This window comes from Bos taurus, chromosome 14, assembly GCF_002263795.3.
Source record: "Bos taurus isolate L1 Dominette 01449 registration number 42190680 breed Hereford chromosome 14, ARS-UCD2.0, whole genome shotgun sequence".
NCBI classification, from domain to species: domain Eukaryota; kingdom Metazoa; phylum Chordata; class Mammalia; order Artiodactyla; family Bovidae; genus Bos; species Bos taurus.
In genome coordinates, this window is record NC_037341.1 from 67354920 (window position 1) to 67374784 (window position 19865).

Below are 19865 nucleotides of genomic sequence, written 5' to 3' on the forward strand. Positions count from 1 at the left end.
AAAAAGACAAAGTTTCCATTGCCCTCAAAATAGACCTTTATAGAAAACTGAATATCTTTCATAAGTTTACCTCAATCTCAAAATAATTTTGTGAAAGTATTGTCATTAATTTCAACAATTAATAGAGTAGAATCCTGAGGCCCAAAGAGTTTTAAGAATATTCCAAGGTGGTATGAGATTAATAGGTATAAACTACTATGTATAAAATAAAGAAGGAACAAGAATATATTGTATAGCACAGGGAATTATAGGCATTATCTTGTAATAACTTATGGAGTATGAGCTGCAAAAACACTGACTCATTTTGCTGTATGTCTGAAACTAATACAATACTGTAAGTCAACTATACTTCAATTAAAAAAAGAACATTCCCAAGACCTCTTAGTTCTTTAGAAACAGATTTATATCCAAGGTCCTCTGCTGCCTCAACTCTTTCCACTACACCATAGATGGCCCCCATCAAGTTACCCACTTTATTTGTATTTCACTTCTCTAGCAACAATGGACGGAGAAAGCAATGGCACCCCACTCCAGTACTCTTGCCTGGTAAATCCCGTGGATGGAGGAGCCTGGTAGGCTTCAGTCCATGGGGTCGCTAGGAGTCAGACATGACTGAGTGACTTCACTTTCACTTTTCACTTGCATGCATTGGAGAAGGAAATGGCAACCCACTCCAGTGTTCTTGGCTGGAGAATCCCAGGGACGGAGAAGCCTGGTGGGCTGCCGTCTCTGGGGTCACAAAAGAGTCGGACACGACTGAAGCAGCTTAGCAGCAGCAACAATGGAAAAAAGTCTAGCTTCCTCTGAAGTCATTAGGAATCTTTGATGAAATGCAGACGTGAATTCAGCTCTCCCTCCAATGAAAATACATAAAACATACTGGTTATATAAGAAATGTTATGGGATCATCGTGGATGTGGAAAACTTTTTAAAGGAATGCACAAATGATGCTTGGAATCCTGAAAAGGCCAAAGAAGTTATTACAAACAAATGACCAAATGTGGAATGGGGGGAAATTCCATGAACAATCAGTATTGTCACTTGACTAGTTTGTTTTTATTCTGGAAGGGCTTCTCTTTGATGGAAAACCCTGGTTTTTTAAAGCGTTTCAAATGAACTCAATGACCAACCTGTAGATGGAGAAGGAAGCCACGGAGCGAATGAGGGATGCCAAAGCCCCCACTTTGGCAGCTTCCACCGCCCCCTCCATGCGGTACTGCACTGCTGCGGAGTAGTTGGTATAAGGTTGATTGTAAACGACGATCTTCCCTTCTGCGTCTGGCCCCCTTCTCTGCAGTTCATCGAAAGAGGTCACCACCAGAACTTCCGCAGTAATGCCTACAAATAAAAGTCATGCAAGATTAACACGTGGTTTCCGATCAGCCAGGTTGAATTGGCACACAAAAGGTCACACACGCTCTATCCACTACATCTGGCAAACTGGTTTGCAAAGATCAAAGTTTCAGAGCCATTTGCTATGGGAGAAAGACTATAGGGGTTAGCCAGTTTCCCAAGAAAGAGAAAAGGCATTCAAAACATTTAATATACGACTCATTAGGTTTTTCAACTCGCTTGACCAGCTGCTATTAAATCACAAATTGCTTGCAAAGATGTCTTTTTTTTTTTTTGTCTCTTTCCCACCCTAACAGGTCATGAGTTTCACAAAATGACACTAATTATTTATTTAAAAAACGCATTTTAGAAAGCTTCCCTTGGGATTAATGAAACACATATTTATCTTTTCATAAAACTATTTTGATATGTGGCTAAACAACATTCATTGACATTATACAAAGGATGGCAATTTATTAAAAAAATTCTTAGGAGCCAATGATTTTCATACTTCCAATTTTTAACAAATAGTTAATGTAACTTCTCCCAAGAGCCACAAAAAGTCAGCTTGTTTTCTTTCCTTCTTTGTACTGAATCCTTTTAAAGAATGTGAAAACTGCCCATGTCTCGATTTATAGGACTTGTTCATTACCAAACATTTCACTATTCTTCACCTAAAAATTCTGAAGATGCTATGTAACTGTTCTATAATCCTCTTGTCTCATTTAGAAAGATGTGACATCTTTTTTCACACCACAAGTCTTGCCCAAATCTTCCTGATTATGACAGGGTTTCACAGCTTCTGAGAAGTCATTCAAAAACTGCCAGACCACTGAGGATTCAATTTGATGGCACAGTTACAGGGACAAGAAAAAAAAAATATTTAGCAACAAAGGCCAGATGCAGTAGCTAAATATAACTATCTAAAGTAAGGAGGCAGGCACCTACTGCTTTATAGCTTCAGCCAGGCAGTCATGAAATATGGCAGTAAAAACCCAAGTATCAACATGGATTATTTGGCACATTTCTTTAGTCCTGCAAACTAGAGAATCAAGTTCTTCTGGAAGCTTAACATGTCATTAAAATAGTAACTGTTACTTGGAAAATCCTTTTTAAATGCACTGCAGTTATGAGAGAATTCTTGCTTTCAACATGGGCCCCACACAATGGACCCTTTGAGCTGGCTGCTCTCCGCTTCTGGTTCCACCATCCAGACTGAATCTGTACCATCGCTTTAAAGTGATTGACTACAGATCTACAAGTATGTCTCCACCAACATTCAGAACTCAGAACTTAATTCATAATCTAAGGAAAGCAATGGACAATTATGAAAAGTAAGGAAGCCACCAGCTTTTTCACATGATAAATATGTGTAAGAATACAAATAAAGGCTTGGCTAGACGGACTTTGAGATTCATAACTTTTTGAAACCTGGAGTTACCTTGAAATTTGACTGGCGTTATTGTTGGCATGTCACAGGAATTTTGTTGATGCTTTTCAGCTGTTTCTAATGAATAACAGATTCGATGGTCCACCCAAGGGGTGTCCCAGCAATGGGGTAATTTTGGCATCTGGATTGGAGCCACTAGAAATGAAGCCAAGTTTCTATAAATTTTCATTGGCCACTGCAAAATTAAAATCATACAAGGGGAGTGCTTCACTAGGGTCTACGGTTCAAGTTCTTTTAACAAATGTGAGTGACAGAGTCCTAATGAGCCAAAACCTAACCTAGACATCAGTCGCCAATGCAGAACACTAGAAGCAGCTATAGGTCAAAATCTATCACCAAGAACTTGCAAGAAGTCTTCAAATTAATCTGTTTTCCTGAAAGCTTAGGGTCATCTCTGATTCCTCTGTCTCCTTCATCCTCCAGGTCCCATCAGTCCTCAAATACTGAGACTCTTACTCCTTAGTACTACCTGAAAGCAGGCCTCTGCTCTGCCACATTACACCTCTCACATCAGACTCTGGTGCCCTTCTGTTTGGACCATGAGTTGCTCCTCTTTCACCTCACCACCACTAGTGTCCCAGCCTCCAGCCCAGCTCCCTCAAATTTAACTTCCACAGAGCCACCAGGGTGAAGGACTCAAACTGCGGAAAAGTCAGAGCAGCCTGTGCCACCATCTCCCTGCCCACCCCCCCCACCCCCTCTGCCCATTACCCGTCACCTCACAGTAACAGTCAAAGCCTGTCTGTCTGTATAGACACGGGCTCCCTTTTATTTTAAATTCAGTCAATACTAAAGTTAAAGTTCCCACTCTCACCACAGCAGTTCACTTCTCAGTGTCTTCGTTCACACTACGGTAGATATGTCTTGTTGACCCCACTCTCCCAACTTTGTCATGTGACTAACACCTATTTATCCCTCAGATGCTGTTTAAGAATCACTCCCTCAAACTCTACACAATATTATGCAACAGCCGATATCGGGAAAGAATCTAAGAAAGAGCAGATATATGAATATGTATGACTGATTCACTTTACTGTACATCTGAAACTAGCACAACACTGTAAACCAGCTATTCAGTTCAGGTCAGTTCAGTTGCTCAATTGTGTCCAACTCTGTGACCCCACGGACTGTAGCTCGCCAGGCCTCCCTGTCTGTCACCAACTGCCGGAGTCTACTCAAACTCATGTCCATCAAGTCAGTGATGCCATCCAGCCATCTCATCCTCTGTCAACTATACTCCAATAAAAATAAAATTTAAATAAGAAATAGAAAAAAAAAAAAAAGAATCATTACTTTAGGGAGCATTCTCAAGGCCTCTGGCCTCTTTGCCTCACCCCTCTCCCCCTGCCTCCAGGAAGGCTGGTTAGTGCACCACTCAACTCTTGACTTTCAGAGTCTCCTGGGCATACCCAGGCACTAGACAATGTTGTTGTTTAGTCGCTCAGTCGTGCCTGACTTCACAACCCCAGGGACTGTAGCCCTCCAGGCTCCTCTGTCCATGGGATTTCCCTGGCAAGAATACTGGAGTGGGTTGCCATTTCCTTCTCCAGGGAATCTTCTCAGCTTAGGGATCAAACCCAGGTCTCCTGCATTATCAGGCAGATTTTTTTACCATTGAGCCACCAGGAATGCCTAAGAGACAAGGCAACTTTGCTCATTTATGATTGACAATACCACCTAAGCCGGGAACTCTTCGGGGTCTGGGGCTTTTGCTTTGGTTCATATCTCCTGGGCCTAACATAGTGCTCAGTGTGTGTGTAGGCAGCCAGTCAATAAGCTTTCCTCAAATGGCACTGCTCCACATAAGGGGCTATTGACTGGATCTAAAGCATTTCCATAGAAGTGCAATTTCATCTTTAAAGTTTGAGAGCACTTCTCCCACAATAATTCAGCAGTCTGACTCTCTGACCACCCAGAGCACAGCTGCACAAGAACAACCAAGCAAAAAAGGCCTCGGGGCAGTCAGAACAGAAATATAAATCCCAAGTATAAAAACTCAGGCACTTGAACATAAGGAAGCTCTTCTGCTCTTAAAGCCTAGTTACCCTTATTTCTATAAAATTCTAAATCTAGTGCTTAAACCTATGAACTATGAGAAACAATAAATCAGAAAGAAGAGATAGGTTTGGAAGCTGATAGCAGTACCACAGGGGGAAAAAAAGCAATGTCAGAGACAGGAACATGAAACATAACAAATACGCACTTACTGACGTTTTTGCAGTATCAGAAATGCTCTGTGTCTGGGCTAACATGGCGGCCACTAGACACATGTGGCTACCAGCACGTTATTTTTGTACTTACTTGGCTGCACCAGGTCTTAGCTGTGGCATGCAGGATTTCCGATCTACATTTTGACAGGCAGGCTCTTGGATGCAGCATAGGAACTCTTAGCTGTGGCATGTGGGATCTAGTTCCCCGACCAGGGATCAAACCCAGGCCCTCTGCATTGGGACTGGGGAGTCTTAGCCACTGGACTACCAGCGGGGTCCCCCTGAATGCCTTAAATGTGACTAATGTGACTCAGAAACTGAATTTTTAATGCCATTTCTTTTAATCAACTTATACTCAAATTTAGATAGCCACATGTAAATAATGGCTACTGTGTAGAATGCGTAATCACCGCAGGCTCAGCTATTACGTAGGCAGATGGCCAAAAGCGCCTCTGCTGGCCCCGGGGGGGCTTGCTTCAGGACAGGCAGGAACAGACGTGGCCATCACGGCAGGGCCTCCTACAGCAGCCTGTATTCAGTACCCACTGTTTGGGAAGTCAGGGTATGTACAAAAATACTTAAGCAAGATTTTTGCTCAAAATGAATAAAATAAAACCAGGCCATCCAGAAAACCTCACTCTTCCATATTAATTGTGTTTTGACATGGTACGCAAAGGAAAGCCTTCTGCTCTCCTACACAGCAGGCTGCTATTCTTTTCTCTCCTCTCTGCTCCCTTCTTTTCATGCCCTCGTTCTTAAAACTAGTATATGAAAACCTCAAACATAAAACCATTATCAGATGTCCTGAACTCCTTATTAATAATTGTAACCCACTCCCAACCCCCATCTCTCTTTTCTAGCTTAATTTTTCAATAGCAGTTGTCTGCTTCCAGCTGCTTCTACTACAGTAATGTAAGCCCCATGGGGTGGAGGGGGGGCAGCAGGGTAGAAATTCTTATCTGCCTTATTCATTAATATTATCAAAATGCCTTAAGTGGTACCTGACATGTAATATGTGAAATTTACTCATACACACTCATAGGCACAAATGCACACATGTACACATGCATATACAGAATGAAATAAAGAGAAACCAAAAAATAAGTGTAATAATATCCCATCCATGATCACTCCCCTAAAATGTATACATCCAAGAAACTTACACATTTCTGTAAGTGAGTATAATTGATAAAATAATAATAGTGAGTATCTATTGTTTAAACCAGTGTTCATAGCAACTCTGCAAAGTAGTCATTAGGAACACGGAAGTGCATAGAAATAAATTTACACGACTACAAGGTGCTGAAACTGAAAGTTGAATTATTGGTCATCTGAATCCAAGGGTCATGCTCTTCCTATTAACATCATTGCTATCTTCTTTTGAAATGTAAAACATATCAAAAGAAAAGCTCTGGATTTTCATCTGAACAGGAATAAGAAACATAAGTAAGTATATAAAAAGCTGCCTAAAGTTATCCTTTATTTTTCCTTCATCTTGCTCATACATCAGAGCACTGTTATCACACTAGGTTCCAGTCTTCTCACAGGGGAGCTATGAGGGATGTTTCACTCTAGGACAAGAGTCATCAAACTGTTAGAGCAATGAAAAGAATGGTGGTAGTTATTATTATAAAAATAGTATAAAAAGCCTCAGGCTCCCTTCTATTCTCCACTTCTAATTCTCCATTTCTAATTTTCAAAATTGATTCACTTATTTTTTTACATGCCTCACCCTGTGCATAGTTAGTGCTGCAGTTTTCTTGCAGAGACAACAGACGCTGACTGCTGTGGTGTTGGCTGGGATCATTTATTCTATGGAAAATTTGATACAGAGACTCAAATCTCAGTCTCTTCTGCCCTGATTCCTTCCAAGAACAGTTAAGAGTAGGAAGATAGTGATGTGAGAATTTCATAATCTTTTCTATTATTAAAAGGAAAAGATTACAGACAGAAAAACATGTCTCTGGGGCTCAATTCAAAGTGGGAAGTCTCAGGAAATGGATTCTGATTTCAGAAGACTTAACCCCAAACAGGAATTACTCCAGCCCTACCTAAAAGAAAGCCTAGTGTCTCACTCTTCACCATGTAATCTTATTCCAAGTGTGCTATACAAGGCTACTAGGTCCAGTGGAGTGGTTAGTTTTCCTGAATTCAATTACAGAAAAAAGGATAAAAGCTGTTCTTGGAAATTTGATGTTTTGGCCTGAAGTGGTAAGGAAATTGCAAATTCATGGCACGGCAAATAAAAAGAACTTCAGAACAGTCCTTTCTGAGCATCCATCTTTTGGGGGAGAAGATAATGATTGTGCACCAACCTTTTCATGGAAGAACAAGCGTTAAAGATTCAAAGTCATTGAAAAAATTTACAGCCCTCCTGCTGGGTGGAATTTGTGTTGAGCATTGGGGATAATAGGAACTTTAAGTTCCATTTCTGTCCTCAAAAATTGTATAATCTGGGGAAGAAAAATAGGTAAATAATAACTTTAAAAAGCACAGGATGTCACAAGTGCTTAAAGTACAGAGTAAAATTTCATGAAAAAAGTAACATAAATCAATATCAATTCTGATAGGGGGAAATCTTGCAAGTTTCCCAATAAGATAAACTTTAAGTGGGACTTAAAAGATTTCAGTAGGCTGAAAATAAAGAAAAGGGCATTCCCAGGTAAAGAACAAAGAAGGGAACCCCAAAACAGGTGAAACATCTATTCAAATTCAGTGAATAGGAGATTTCCTGCCAGGTCCCAAAAACAGACAGTGCGACACTCTAAAATCTTCTAATTGTTAACCAAGATATTTATGGACCCCTATCATTCTATGAATTCTAAGAAGACAAGTAGAAGAGTCTCCTTGAAATAATTTTCAGGAAAATACGGTTAAACGAAGCTATTATCTTATGAAAAAGTTGGCTTAAAGCTCAACATTCAGAAAACTAAGATCATGGCATCCGGTCCCATTACTTCATGGCAAACAGATGGGGAAACAGTGGAAACAGTGGCAGACTTTATTTTTTGGGGTTCCAAAATCACTGCAGATGGTGACTGCAGCCATGAAATTAAAAGATGCTTACTCCTTGGAAGGAAAGTTATGACCAACCTAGACAGCATATTAAAAAGCAGAGACATTACTTTGCCAACAAAGGTCCGTCTAGTCAAAGCTATGACTTTTCCAGTAGTCATGTATGGATGTGAGAGTTGGACTATAGATAAAGCCGAGCATGAAAGAATTGATGCTTTTGAACTGTGGTGTTGGAGAAGACTCTTGAGAGTCCCTTGGACTGCAAGGAGATCCAACCAGGCCATCCTAAATGAAATCAGTCCTGAATATTCATTGGAAGGACTGATGCTGAAGCTGAAACTCCAATACTTTGGCCACCTGATGCGAAGAACTGACTCATTGGAAAAGACACTGATGCTGGGAAAGATTGAAGGTGGGAGGAGAAGGGGAATGACAGAGGATGAGATGGTGGATGGCATCACTGACTCAATGGACATGAGTTTGAGTAAACTCTGGGAGTTGGTGATAGACAGGGAGGTCTGGCGTGCTGCAGTCCGTGGGGTTGCAAAGAGTTGGACATGATTGAGCGACTGAACTGAACTGAAGCTATTATCTGCGTGAAAGTTAGAAGAGCAAGAGGCAAAACACTGCTCCAGTGACTGAATTGCCCTATCCACACTGGTCTCCGAGAGCCAGCTCCAATCAAACCTTGTCCGTCTGCCTTGCAAGTGAGCCCGGACCTGACTTCATCACAATCCAAGGAGACAATAAATTCTCACCATTTCGTTTGTTCAACATCGCAGCATGCCGCAAGCTGTCTTTCCACACTAACACTTGAGGACGGGCCGCAAGCAAAGCAGCTTGTCTACCTTGACCTCTAAAATACAGAGTTTGCACGTTTTGTCTTTTGCTGGAGAGGCTACTCCAGGACCATTATTTTTAATCAACATGTAATGTAGGCCACTCAGGTCGTCCAGAGACCCAACTCAGCAACACCCTTAGCCACAGCATACAGCACAGACCGGTCCTTAGCAATCTGATCACTTAGAATCCAAACTGCTTCCACAGCAGGCAAGGCAGTCACACAATTAGGCACCTTGATCAAGCTTAGTGATTATCAAAGGGAGCATTCATAGCCTAGAACATGAGGTGCACTGTGTCTGAATCACAGTTGCTTTGAAACATGGTTGGTCTGAAACATGTCTGAAATGGTAGCCTTCTCCCCAGCCCCTGGTATTTCCTTGTAATGGGGATTGGTGTGGGTGAGCAAGGGCTTTCGCCAAAACCAGTTATCTAATACATCTGGAAAAGTGAGCAGCTGCAAGATACTGTGCACCTTGGTCAGTTTCCAGTGGTATGTAAGGAATAAAATCCACAGGCCTCAGTGACAGTGGAGATAGAGAGGTGAGTTTCTATAGACTAAAACAGGATTTGTTTTAGCTTTGCTGAGAAGGTGTCTTGTTAGTTGCTCAGTCGTGTCTGACTCTTTGTGACCCCATAGACCGCCAGGCTACTCTGTCCATGGTATTTCCCAGGCAAGAATACTGGAGTGGGTTGCCATTTCCCTCTCCAGGGAATCTTCATGAGATCAAACCTGGGTCTTCTGCATTGCAGACAGATTCTCTACCATCTGAGCCACCAGGGAAGTCCTTTCGATCTCAGGAATGAGTGTTGAGGGACTACAGGACATTGGCAGGGAGGCTGGGGAGAGGTGGAAGGGAGGAGAGTACTGAGATTCCAGTATGTAGACAGTAAGGGAAAGGATGGCATGAGAGGAGACAGGTGGTATGTAGGCAACATCACACGGGAGCCCTGTAGCTGTACTATGGAGGGAATTTGGGTGGGGATCGAGAAGTCAGGCAAATTCAGATTTACATTTAGAAAACATCACTGGGCTCAGGGTGATGAAGCATTGGAGGAGGTAAGGAAAGGAGGCGGGCTTGCAGGACAGCTGTTTAGGGGACCATCACCACATTCTGCCTGAGAGGTGACAGTGGCTTGGAGTAGCGCAGGGCAGTAGAGAAAAAGAACAGTGAACCCACTTTGGGCAAGAGTGTGGAAGGGCATCTTTCACTGTGATGGGGAGACTGACTTGGAGTTCTGCACTCCACTATCTGTGCTGTCCAATCTACGTAACGATTTTCCTGGGGAAAGGTGTATATCAACTGAAATTTAGTGATCAAATCATTCAAAATGAAGACAATTTTGAAAATTTTTGTTTGCTTCATTTCTATTGAAGTATAGTTGACTTACAATAGTGTGCTAGTTTCAGGTGAACAGCAAAATGAATCAGTTATACACATCTCACTTTTTTAGATTCTTTCCCCATATAGGTCATTACAGAGTACTGAGCAGTTTCCTGTGCTATGCAGTAGGTCCTTACTAGTTATCTATTTTACATATACTATACTAGTATGGAGAAGGCAACGGCGACCCACTCCACTACTCTTGCCTGGAAAATCCCATGGACAGAGGAGCCTGGTGGGCTGCAGTCCATGGGGTCGCTAAGAGTCAGGCACGACTGAGCGATTTCACTTTCACTTTTCACTTTCATGCATTGGAGAAGGAAATGGCAACCCACTCTAGTATTCTTGCCTGGAGAATCCCAGGGACAGAGGAGCCTAGTGGTCTGCTGTCTATGGGGTCGCACAGAGTCGGACACGACTGAAGCGACTTAGCAGCAGCAGCAGTGTGTATATGTGTATATGTCAATCCCAATCTCTCGATTTATCCCTCTCCCATTACCCCTTGTTAACCATAAAATTGTTTTCTATTTCTCTTTTGTAGATAAAAATTCCACATGTAAGTGATACCCTATGATATTTTTCTTTCTCCATCTGAATAATGTGAATCCTATTTGTAAAACAAGCATCTTACGCTAAAACTTTTTAACAAAGTGTTTATATGTTGCATTATATATATATTATTCTTCACTATATACTTTAAATGGGGTATTTCTTTATCAGTAATAAGAAGTCTCCATCATTATATATTGGCTACAAGGCTCACTAGCCTTTGATCTGGAACAAGTTGCCCAACTTTCCCCAGCCTATAACATGAGAATCACAATAATATTGATACCACCAGGATTCGTGGGAGCACTGTTTAAGATGATAGAGGTAAAAATTACTCTGTATATTACAAAGCATTATAAAACAAGAATACGTATGCAAGGGGTCTGGACATACACAGAATAAGTATAAGCAATAAATATATGATTTATTTAAAATTTCATCTCAAACGATTACCAGAAGTAAAACAAAAATAGTAGGTATGACTTCAACAAAGAGGGAGCCTCTTGGCTCAGAGCAAAGCTAGTCTTTATCAGGTCAGACAGCTCCAGAGGCTGTGTGACTTCTTGTCAATTTAGACTAAATTGATAACTTAGGCAGCATATCATAAAGAACTCAAGTCAGGCTGGGCAAAGAAACTGAGTAGGTCTCATGGGTCTGCTTGGCAGCAATGGGTACAGAAGGAGTGATGGGAGAGAGGAGGAGGGAAGGGACATTTTTAAGTAGCATCAGAAGAACAGGCCAAAACAGAAAAAGATGCCAGTAGCCCTATCTAAAATTACATCTGTGCTATATTTGATGATTTCCTCTACGTTTCTTTATTAAAAAAAAAAAAAAATGACCACCCTCTCATCAATTGCCTTGTAAACTGCAGGGTATCTCTTGGAACACTGGGTTTGGCCATGAGACTTGTTCTGGCCAATGGAATGTGAGAGGCCAGGGTGTGTGGTCACAGCTGGGTGGGAAATGTAAGAGCCATTGTTAAGTTTTGACTGCCTTTGAAGAACCCTTTACTTTCAGCCACAAGAATGGAGTGTCCCAGATGGGTTTTTCCTTCAGCCTGAATCCTGGGGTTAAAAAAGATATCTGAGGTAGAAACAAGGGCATTACCAACTTTACATACATATATAATATATATATATTATAATACATATATAAATATATTTTAAATATATTATTTAAAAAGTTTGTTTATAAATTTATGTTATATATATGACATAAACCTTGGAACTTCCCAGGTGCTGCTTGTGGTAAAGAACCCACCTGCCAAAGCAGAAGACATAACAGATGCGGGTTCAAGAGGTGGGTTCGATCCCTGGGTCAGGAAGATCCCTGGAGGAGGGCATGGCAACCCACTCCAGGATTCTTGCCTGGAGAATCCCATGGACAGAGGAACCTGATGGGCTATAGTCCATAGGGTCACAAAGAGTTGGACATGACTGAAGCAACTTAGCACGCATGCATGCATATGACATGAAACTTGGTGGTTGCAAGCCACAGAGATTTGGGGGTTGTGCATTACTGAGGAAGAGCTGAGTGATGTAGGAGCCTTGAATTCCAAGTTTCTATCGGTATTTTACAATCCGCAGCTGATGACAGATAAGATATAGGATAAATATATTTAATGCCTTAGGGAAGACCGTTCAGTGAAAATTAGATAACTACTGTCTTCCTCCCATCAAACATCAAAGTGATCAAACACCAAACAGTAGAAAGAAAACAAATCTGAAGAAGAATTAGTAAGCGTCAGTGATTTAACACACATAGACTAAATGACAAAGAATTTTAAGCAGGAGATAAGCCCTAGAGATTATTAAAATACAGTCTCGGCAGCTCAGTTAGCTAACCCATCTAATGTTACTTCTAATGAATGTTACTTCTAATGAAACAATGTTACTTCTAATGAATGTTACTTCTAATGAAACAAGAAGCCCTGTTGTGCAGTTAAATAATTCTATATACTTTCAGGAGATTTCAATATTTCATAGCTAAATGCATTTTCTAAATTCCATCTTCAAAAATCGAGGGCAAAAACGATAGAAACTGGTGTGGTTGTGTTTGTACCAAGTATAAAATAATGTTATTGTAGTGTTATATCAGAGAGAGAAAACAACTCTGTGACAATCTGGCATTCCAAAATGGGATTTTTGTAAAGCTATGTTTTGAAATGTTAACTGTCCTATGCGCTTCTTAGAGAAGTAAAAGTTGGGGAAAAAATACTGTAACCAAACAGAATTTCTGCTCTCAACAATAAGAAACCTGGCTCAGGTTCATGATTAGTTTGATACAGCAATTTACCTCTAAAAGAAAGTTCTAGAGACATGATTGAAATATCAGAATCATATGCACTACATGAGAAAATTTCCAGGATGTTGTTTATTAAAGTCCATTGACTGGAAGGACATAAACTCAGCTATCAATGTAAATCCCATTACAATTATAATTAAAAGCTATCACCATACAGTTTAAGCAGGAGTGATTTAAGCAGAAAGGCATTCAGTTCAGTTCAGTTCAGTCGCTCAGTCGTGTCCGACTCTTTGCAACCCCATGAATCGCAGCACGCCAGGCCTCCCTGTCCATCACCAACTCCCAGAGTTCACTCAGACTCACATCCATCGAGTCAGTGATGCCATCCAGCCATTTCATCCTCTGTCGTCCCCTTCTCCTCCTGCCCCCAATCCCTCCCAGCATCAGAGTCTTTTCCAATGAGTCAACTCTTCGCATGAGGTGGCCAAAGTACTGGAGTTTCAGCTTTAGCATCATTCCTTCCAAAGAAATCCCAGGGCTGATCTCCTTCAGAATGGACTGGTTGGATCTCCTTGCAGTCCAAGGGACTCTCAAGAGTCTTCTCCAACACCACAGTTGAAAAGCATCAATTCTTTGGCGCTCAACCTTCTTCACAGTCCAACTCTCACATCCATACATTACCACTGGAAAAACCATAGCCTTGACTAGATGGACCTTTGTTGGCAAAGTAATGTCTTTTGGAATGTCTTTTGAATATGCTTTTGAACATGCTATCTAGGTTGGTCATAACTTTCCTTCCAATGAGTAAGTGTCTTTTAGTTTCATGGCTGCAATCACCATCTGCAGTGATTTTGGAGCCCGGAAAAAGAAAGTCTGACACTGTTTCCACTGTTTCCCCATCTATTTGCCATGAAGTGATGGGATGGGATGCCATGATCTTCATTTTCTGAATGTTGAGCTTTAAGCCAACTTTTTCAGTCTCCACTTTCACTTTCATCAAGAGGCTTTTTAGTTCCTCTTCACTTTCTGCCATAAGGCAATTAACCACATTTAATAGGTGAGAAAATATGAAGTTTCAGGAAGGTACAGGAAAGTTTAAAGATCTTATCAAACTAGAAAGTGGCAGAATTTGAATATGAATTTAGGTCAGACTGATTCTGAACCCATGCTCTTCTCACCCCATCCCACATAGCTTCCCTCCCAGTGAACTTAAGTAAGCATGTACTGATAAGCTTTCTAGGACTCTCTCCTCAGATGGCCAATAATCTTTGAAGGTTCCCAACAACTGATCCTACTCCACAAATCCCTGGACTTAGAAAGTGGAAAAGAAAAGCAAAAATGTTTCAAAGTCTCACAAATGAATAAGTACCATTAACATTTCAAATATTCAAAGATCTTATGTTGCCTTCGGGATACCCAAATTCACTTATTCCCTATATCCTCTACCCTATTCCTTCCTGTTTTACAAATAACCCAACTTTGTAGGCTTGGCCAAATATCTATCTGATTCAGCACATAATTGAATCAAACTAGACTCAAGTTAAATAAGTGATGTTAGAGTAGGAGAGGTGTATATATATATATATATATATTTTTTTTTTTTTTGTATCATCCCATGTCATGTGGGATCTTAGTTCTCCAAGAATTGAACCCACACTCCCTGCAGCAGAAGCATGGAGTCTTAACCACTGGACCACTAGTGAAGTCCCTATATTTCCATTTTAAAGGAGATTTTCACCTACAATAATTTGTTTATTCAATAAATGTATTTGAGCCCTTCCAATATGCTAGGCCATTCCAAAGTGCTAATCAATGATATAGTGATTTCACTATATGAAGATTACATTCTAGTGGGTAGGATCAGTAACCATCAAAACCAGCAAACATATTATAATATAATTACAACTTAATACATGATGCTCTGAAATTGGAGTCCTTGGGACTTGATCTGGTCTGAAAGGATCTTGAAAATCTTTTTTTTTTTTTATAATTTTTTAAATTTAATTTTATTTTTTAAACTTTACAATATTGTATTAGTTTTGCCAAATGTCGAAATGAATCCACCACAGGTATACCTGTGTTCCCCATCCTGAACCCTCCTCCTTAAGAAAAGGAAACATTTAGTTAAGAAACTGTGAGATGAATAGACATTAAGCAGGTAGAGCAGGAGTGGAAAGGGAGAAATAAAATAGTCCAAGTTGACCAAATAACATATGCAAAAGCTCTGAAGTGAGATGACATCCAAGGAACTGAAAGAAGACCAGGTAGAGTGGTAGAGTGATACAAAATGAAGCTGGATGGGTAGAAGGAACAAATTTAGGCAGAATCTTGAAGGCAACTTTAAGGAATTTGGGTATTTATTAATTAGTTGGAAATAATTGAGAGGTTTTAAGTATGAACAGTGATAATCCATCTTCTATTTTTCAGTATCATATTGGACTGTATCCAAGGTGTTTATGACCTTGTAAGTTCATGTTTCAAGCATTAAATAAAAATAAAACAAGGTTGCTATCACAACTTCTATTCAGCAATATACTAGACATCTTAACCAGTGAAGCAAGACAAGAAAATATATCAAATACTTAAGTATTGAAAAGGAATGAACAAGATATCTTTATTTGAGAATGACATAATCATCTGTAGATAATCTGAGAAAAATCTATAGAGAAAATAATTGCACTGTTTACACAATCAATATACACAAATCAAAACATCCTATATACCAAGGATTTTTAAAATGTAAAGGAGAAAATTATGTTATTATTAATGGCAACAGAAATTAACCTTAAAAATTGTGAATATATTACAGAAAAAAATCCATTCTTGTGCCCATATTAAAAATGGAGGCCAAAAATATCCTGGAACATCACAATAACAACAAAACACAGAGAGGGTATTGCTAGATAGTACGACTTATTATAGAGCTTACATAATGAAAAAATATACTAGTACTACATGGAAAGAACCTAACAGAAAAGAATAGAGTCCAGAGATGGACCCACCCAGCAATGAAAGTTTGGTATATGATACAAGACGACAAAGAATACATTCCAAATCAGTTGGGAAATGATAACTCATTCTATGAAAGATCCTCAGTTCAGTTCAGTTCAGTCGCTCAGTCATGTCCGACACTTTGCAACCCCATGAATTGCAGCACACCAGGCCTCCCTGTCCATCACCAACTCCCAGAGTTGACTCAAACTCACATCCATCGAGTCAGTGATGCCATCCACCATCTCATCCTCTGTCGTCCCCTTCTCTTCCTGCCCCCAATCCCTCCCAATATCAGAGTCTTTTCCAATGAGTCAACTCTTCACATGAGGTGGCCAAAGTACTGGAGTTTCAGCTTTAGCATCATTCCTTCCAAAGAACACCCAGGATGCTTAGAATGGACTGGTTGGATCTCCCTGCAGTCCAAGGGACTCTCAAGAGTCTTCTCCAACACCACAGTTCAAAAGCATCAATTCTTCAGTGCTCAGCTTTCTTCACCGTCCAACTCTCACATCCATACATGACTACTGGAAAAACCATAGCCTTGACTAGATGGACCTGTGTTGGCAAAGTCTCTGCTTTTGAATATGCTATCTAGATTGGTCATAACTTTCCTTCCAAGGAGTAAGTGTCTTTTAATTTCATGGCTGCAATCACCATCTGCAGTGATTTTGGAGCCCGGAAAAATAAAGTCTGACACAGTTTCCAATGTTTCCCCATCTATTTCCCATGAAGTGATGGGACCGGATGCCATGATCTTCGTTTTCTGAAAGTTGAGCTTTAAGCCAACTTTTTCAGTCTCCTCTTTCACTTTCATCAAGAGGCTCTTTAGGTCCTCTTCACTTTCTGCCATAAGGGTGATGTCATCTGCATATCTGAGGTTATTGATATTTCTCCTGGCAATCTAGATTCCAGCTTGTGCTTCATCCAGCCCAGCGTTTCTCTGCATAGAAGTTAAATAAGTAGGGTGACAATATACAGCCTTGACGAACTCCTTTTCCTATTTGGAACCAGTCTGTTGTTCCATGTCCAGTTCTAATTATTGCTTCCTGACCTGCATGTAGGTTTCTCAAGAGGAAGGTCAGATGGTCTGGTATTCCCATTTCATTCAGAATTTTCCACAGTTTATTGTGATCCACACAGTCAAAAGCTTTGGCATAGTCAATAAAGCAGAAATAGATGTTTTTCTGGAACTCTCTTGCTTTTTCCATGATCCAGAGGATGTTGGCAATTTGATCTCTGGTTCCTCTGCCTTTTCTAAAACAAGCTTGAACATCTGGAAGTTCACAGTTCATGTATTGCTGAAGCCTGGCTTGGAGAATTTTGAGCATTACTTTACTAGCATGTGAGATGAGTGCAATTGTGTGGTAGTTTTGAGCGTTCTTTGGCATTGCCTTTCTTTGGGACTGGAATGAAAACGGACCTTTTCCAGTCCTGTGGCCTGTAAATTTAACACAGTCTCTCTCAAAATCCCAACAAAATGTTTTGCAGAAATAGAAAAATTCATTCAAAAATTCACAATTCATTCTCAAGGGACTTCAAACAGCCAAAACAATATATGAAAGAAAAACAAAGTTGGAGAATTCATATGGCCAGATTTCAAAACCATATTACAAAGCTACTATAAAAAAAACAATTTGATACTAGCATAGAGCTAGATAAATAAGCCAATGAAATAGAATAGAAAGCCCAAGGATAAAACCCTCGCAGATATAGTTAACTGATCTTTGACAAGGATGTCAAGACAACTTGAACAGCTGATGTTGGGAAAACTAGATAGCCACATGTAAAAGAGAAATTGAAAGTTTACCTTACACCTTATACAAAATTTAACTCAAAATGGATTAAAGACCTAAACATAGACTTGAAGCTATAAAACTCCTAAAAGGAAACAGGGGGAAAGCTTGATTACATTAGACTGGGCAATGATTTCTAGGGTATGTTACCAAAAGGCCAGGCAACAAAAACAAAAACAGACAACTGGGACTACATCAAACTTTTACAATTTCTGTGTATCAGAGGACACAATCAACAGAGTGAAAGGCAACCTATAGAATGGGAGAAAATATTTGCAATTCATAATTGGGTGAAAGTGAAGTTGCTCAGTCGTGTCCGACTCTTTGCGACCCTGTGGACTGTAGCCTACCAGGCTTTTCCGTCCATGGGATTCTCCAGGCAAGAATACTGGAGTGGGTTACCATTTCCTTCTCCAGGGAATCTTCCCGACCCAAGGATCGAACCCAGGTCTCCCGCATTGGAGACACATGCTTTAACCTCTGAGCCACCAGGGAAGCCCCATAATTGGGTAATATCCAGAATACATAAAAGTATCCCGTAACTCAACAACAACAACAAAACACAAAGTTAACCTGATTAACTGATTAAAAAATGGGGAAAGACATGAAAACACAAAAACACAATGAGATATTACCTCACATCCCTTAAGATGGCTACTATCACAATAACAAAAGATAACAAGTGTTCATAGGATATGGAGAAACTGGAACTCTTGTGCACTCTTCAGTTCAGTTCAGTTCAGTCGCTCAGTCATGTCCGACTCTTTGCGACCCCATGAACTGCAGCACACCAGGCATCCCTGTCCATCACCAACTCCCAGAGTCCACCCAAACCTATGTCCATTGAGTTGGTGATCCCATCCAACCATCTCATCCTCTGTCGTCCCCTTCTCCTCCTGCCCTCAATCTTTCCCAGCATCAGGGTCTTTTCAAATGAGTCAGCTCTTTGCAAACACATCACCATTCCTCAAAAAATTAAAAACAGAGCTATCATATGATCCAGAAATTCCACATGTGGGAATATATTCAAAGGATTGAAAGCATTGTCTCTAAGAGATATTTGAACACTCATGTTCATACCAGTACTAGTCACAATAGTCAAGAGGTGGAACAGATGAATATCCATCAAGAGATGAACAGATGAACAAATGTGGTATATACATGTAATAGAATATCGGCCCAGGAATCAAACCCAGGTCTCCCGCATTGCAGGCAGATGCTTTAACCTCTGAGCCACTAGGGAAGCCCCATAATAGAATATTATTCAGCCTCAAAAAGGAAGGAAATCTTATCTCATGCTACATGGCTTACCTTGGTACTTGGTATGCTAAGTGAAATAAAACCATCACACACACTTAGAGTAGTATATAATTGCATTTATATGACAATGATCAACTTCATAGAAACTGAAGGTAGAATGGTGGTTATCAGGGGCTACAAGAGGAGAAAAAAGGGAATTACTGTTTAATGGGTATAGTTTTTCAGATTTGCAAGATAAAAAAGTTCTGAATATCTGTCTCACAATAATGTAAATATACTACCACTACTGAACTGTACACTTAAAAATGGCTAAGGTACGAAGTTGTACATTATGTGTTTTTCACCACAATTTAAACGTTTGAAGAAATTATACTAATATTTATGACATCAGAGTAGGAAAGGAATTTTTGATACTTTATTTGTTTATCTGTTTTGCTGCACCGAGTCTTAGTTGTGGCACGCCAACCCTTAGTTGCAGCATGTGGGATCTAGTTCCCTGACCATGAGTCAAACCCAGGCCCCCTGCACTGGGAGCACAGAGTCTTAGCCATTGGACCACCAAGGACGTCTTGGGAAAGGATTTTTAAAAGACACAAAGCGCAAACTGCAATGAAATGTTCATTAAATTTGACTACAGTGAAATAGAATAATATAAAAACTTATGTTTGAAAAACACTTAGTGAACAAAGCTAAAGTGCCACAGACTTGGAGAAGATATTTGCTCTTCATACAACTACAGAGGATTAGTTTCCAAACTATATAAAGAACTCAGGAAAATCTATAAGAAAAAATA

At 40.2% G+C, this 19865-nt stretch overlaps 1 protein-coding gene across 3 annotated transcripts in view; it reads right to left on the reverse strand.

The window, feature by feature from the left end:
- The window catches only part of CPQ (carboxypeptidase Q), a 560471-nt gene that overhangs the window by 364947 nt on the left and 175659 nt on the right, over positions 1-19865 (reverse strand). For all 3 annotated transcript variants that reach the window (NM_001076248.1, XM_005215675.3, XM_015474539.3), the window contains exon 3: positions 1131-1338. In NM_001076248.1, the coding sequence (NP_001069716.1) occupies positions 1131-1338 (208 nt within the window). The remainder of the gene's footprint in view (positions 1-1130; positions 1339-19865) is intronic.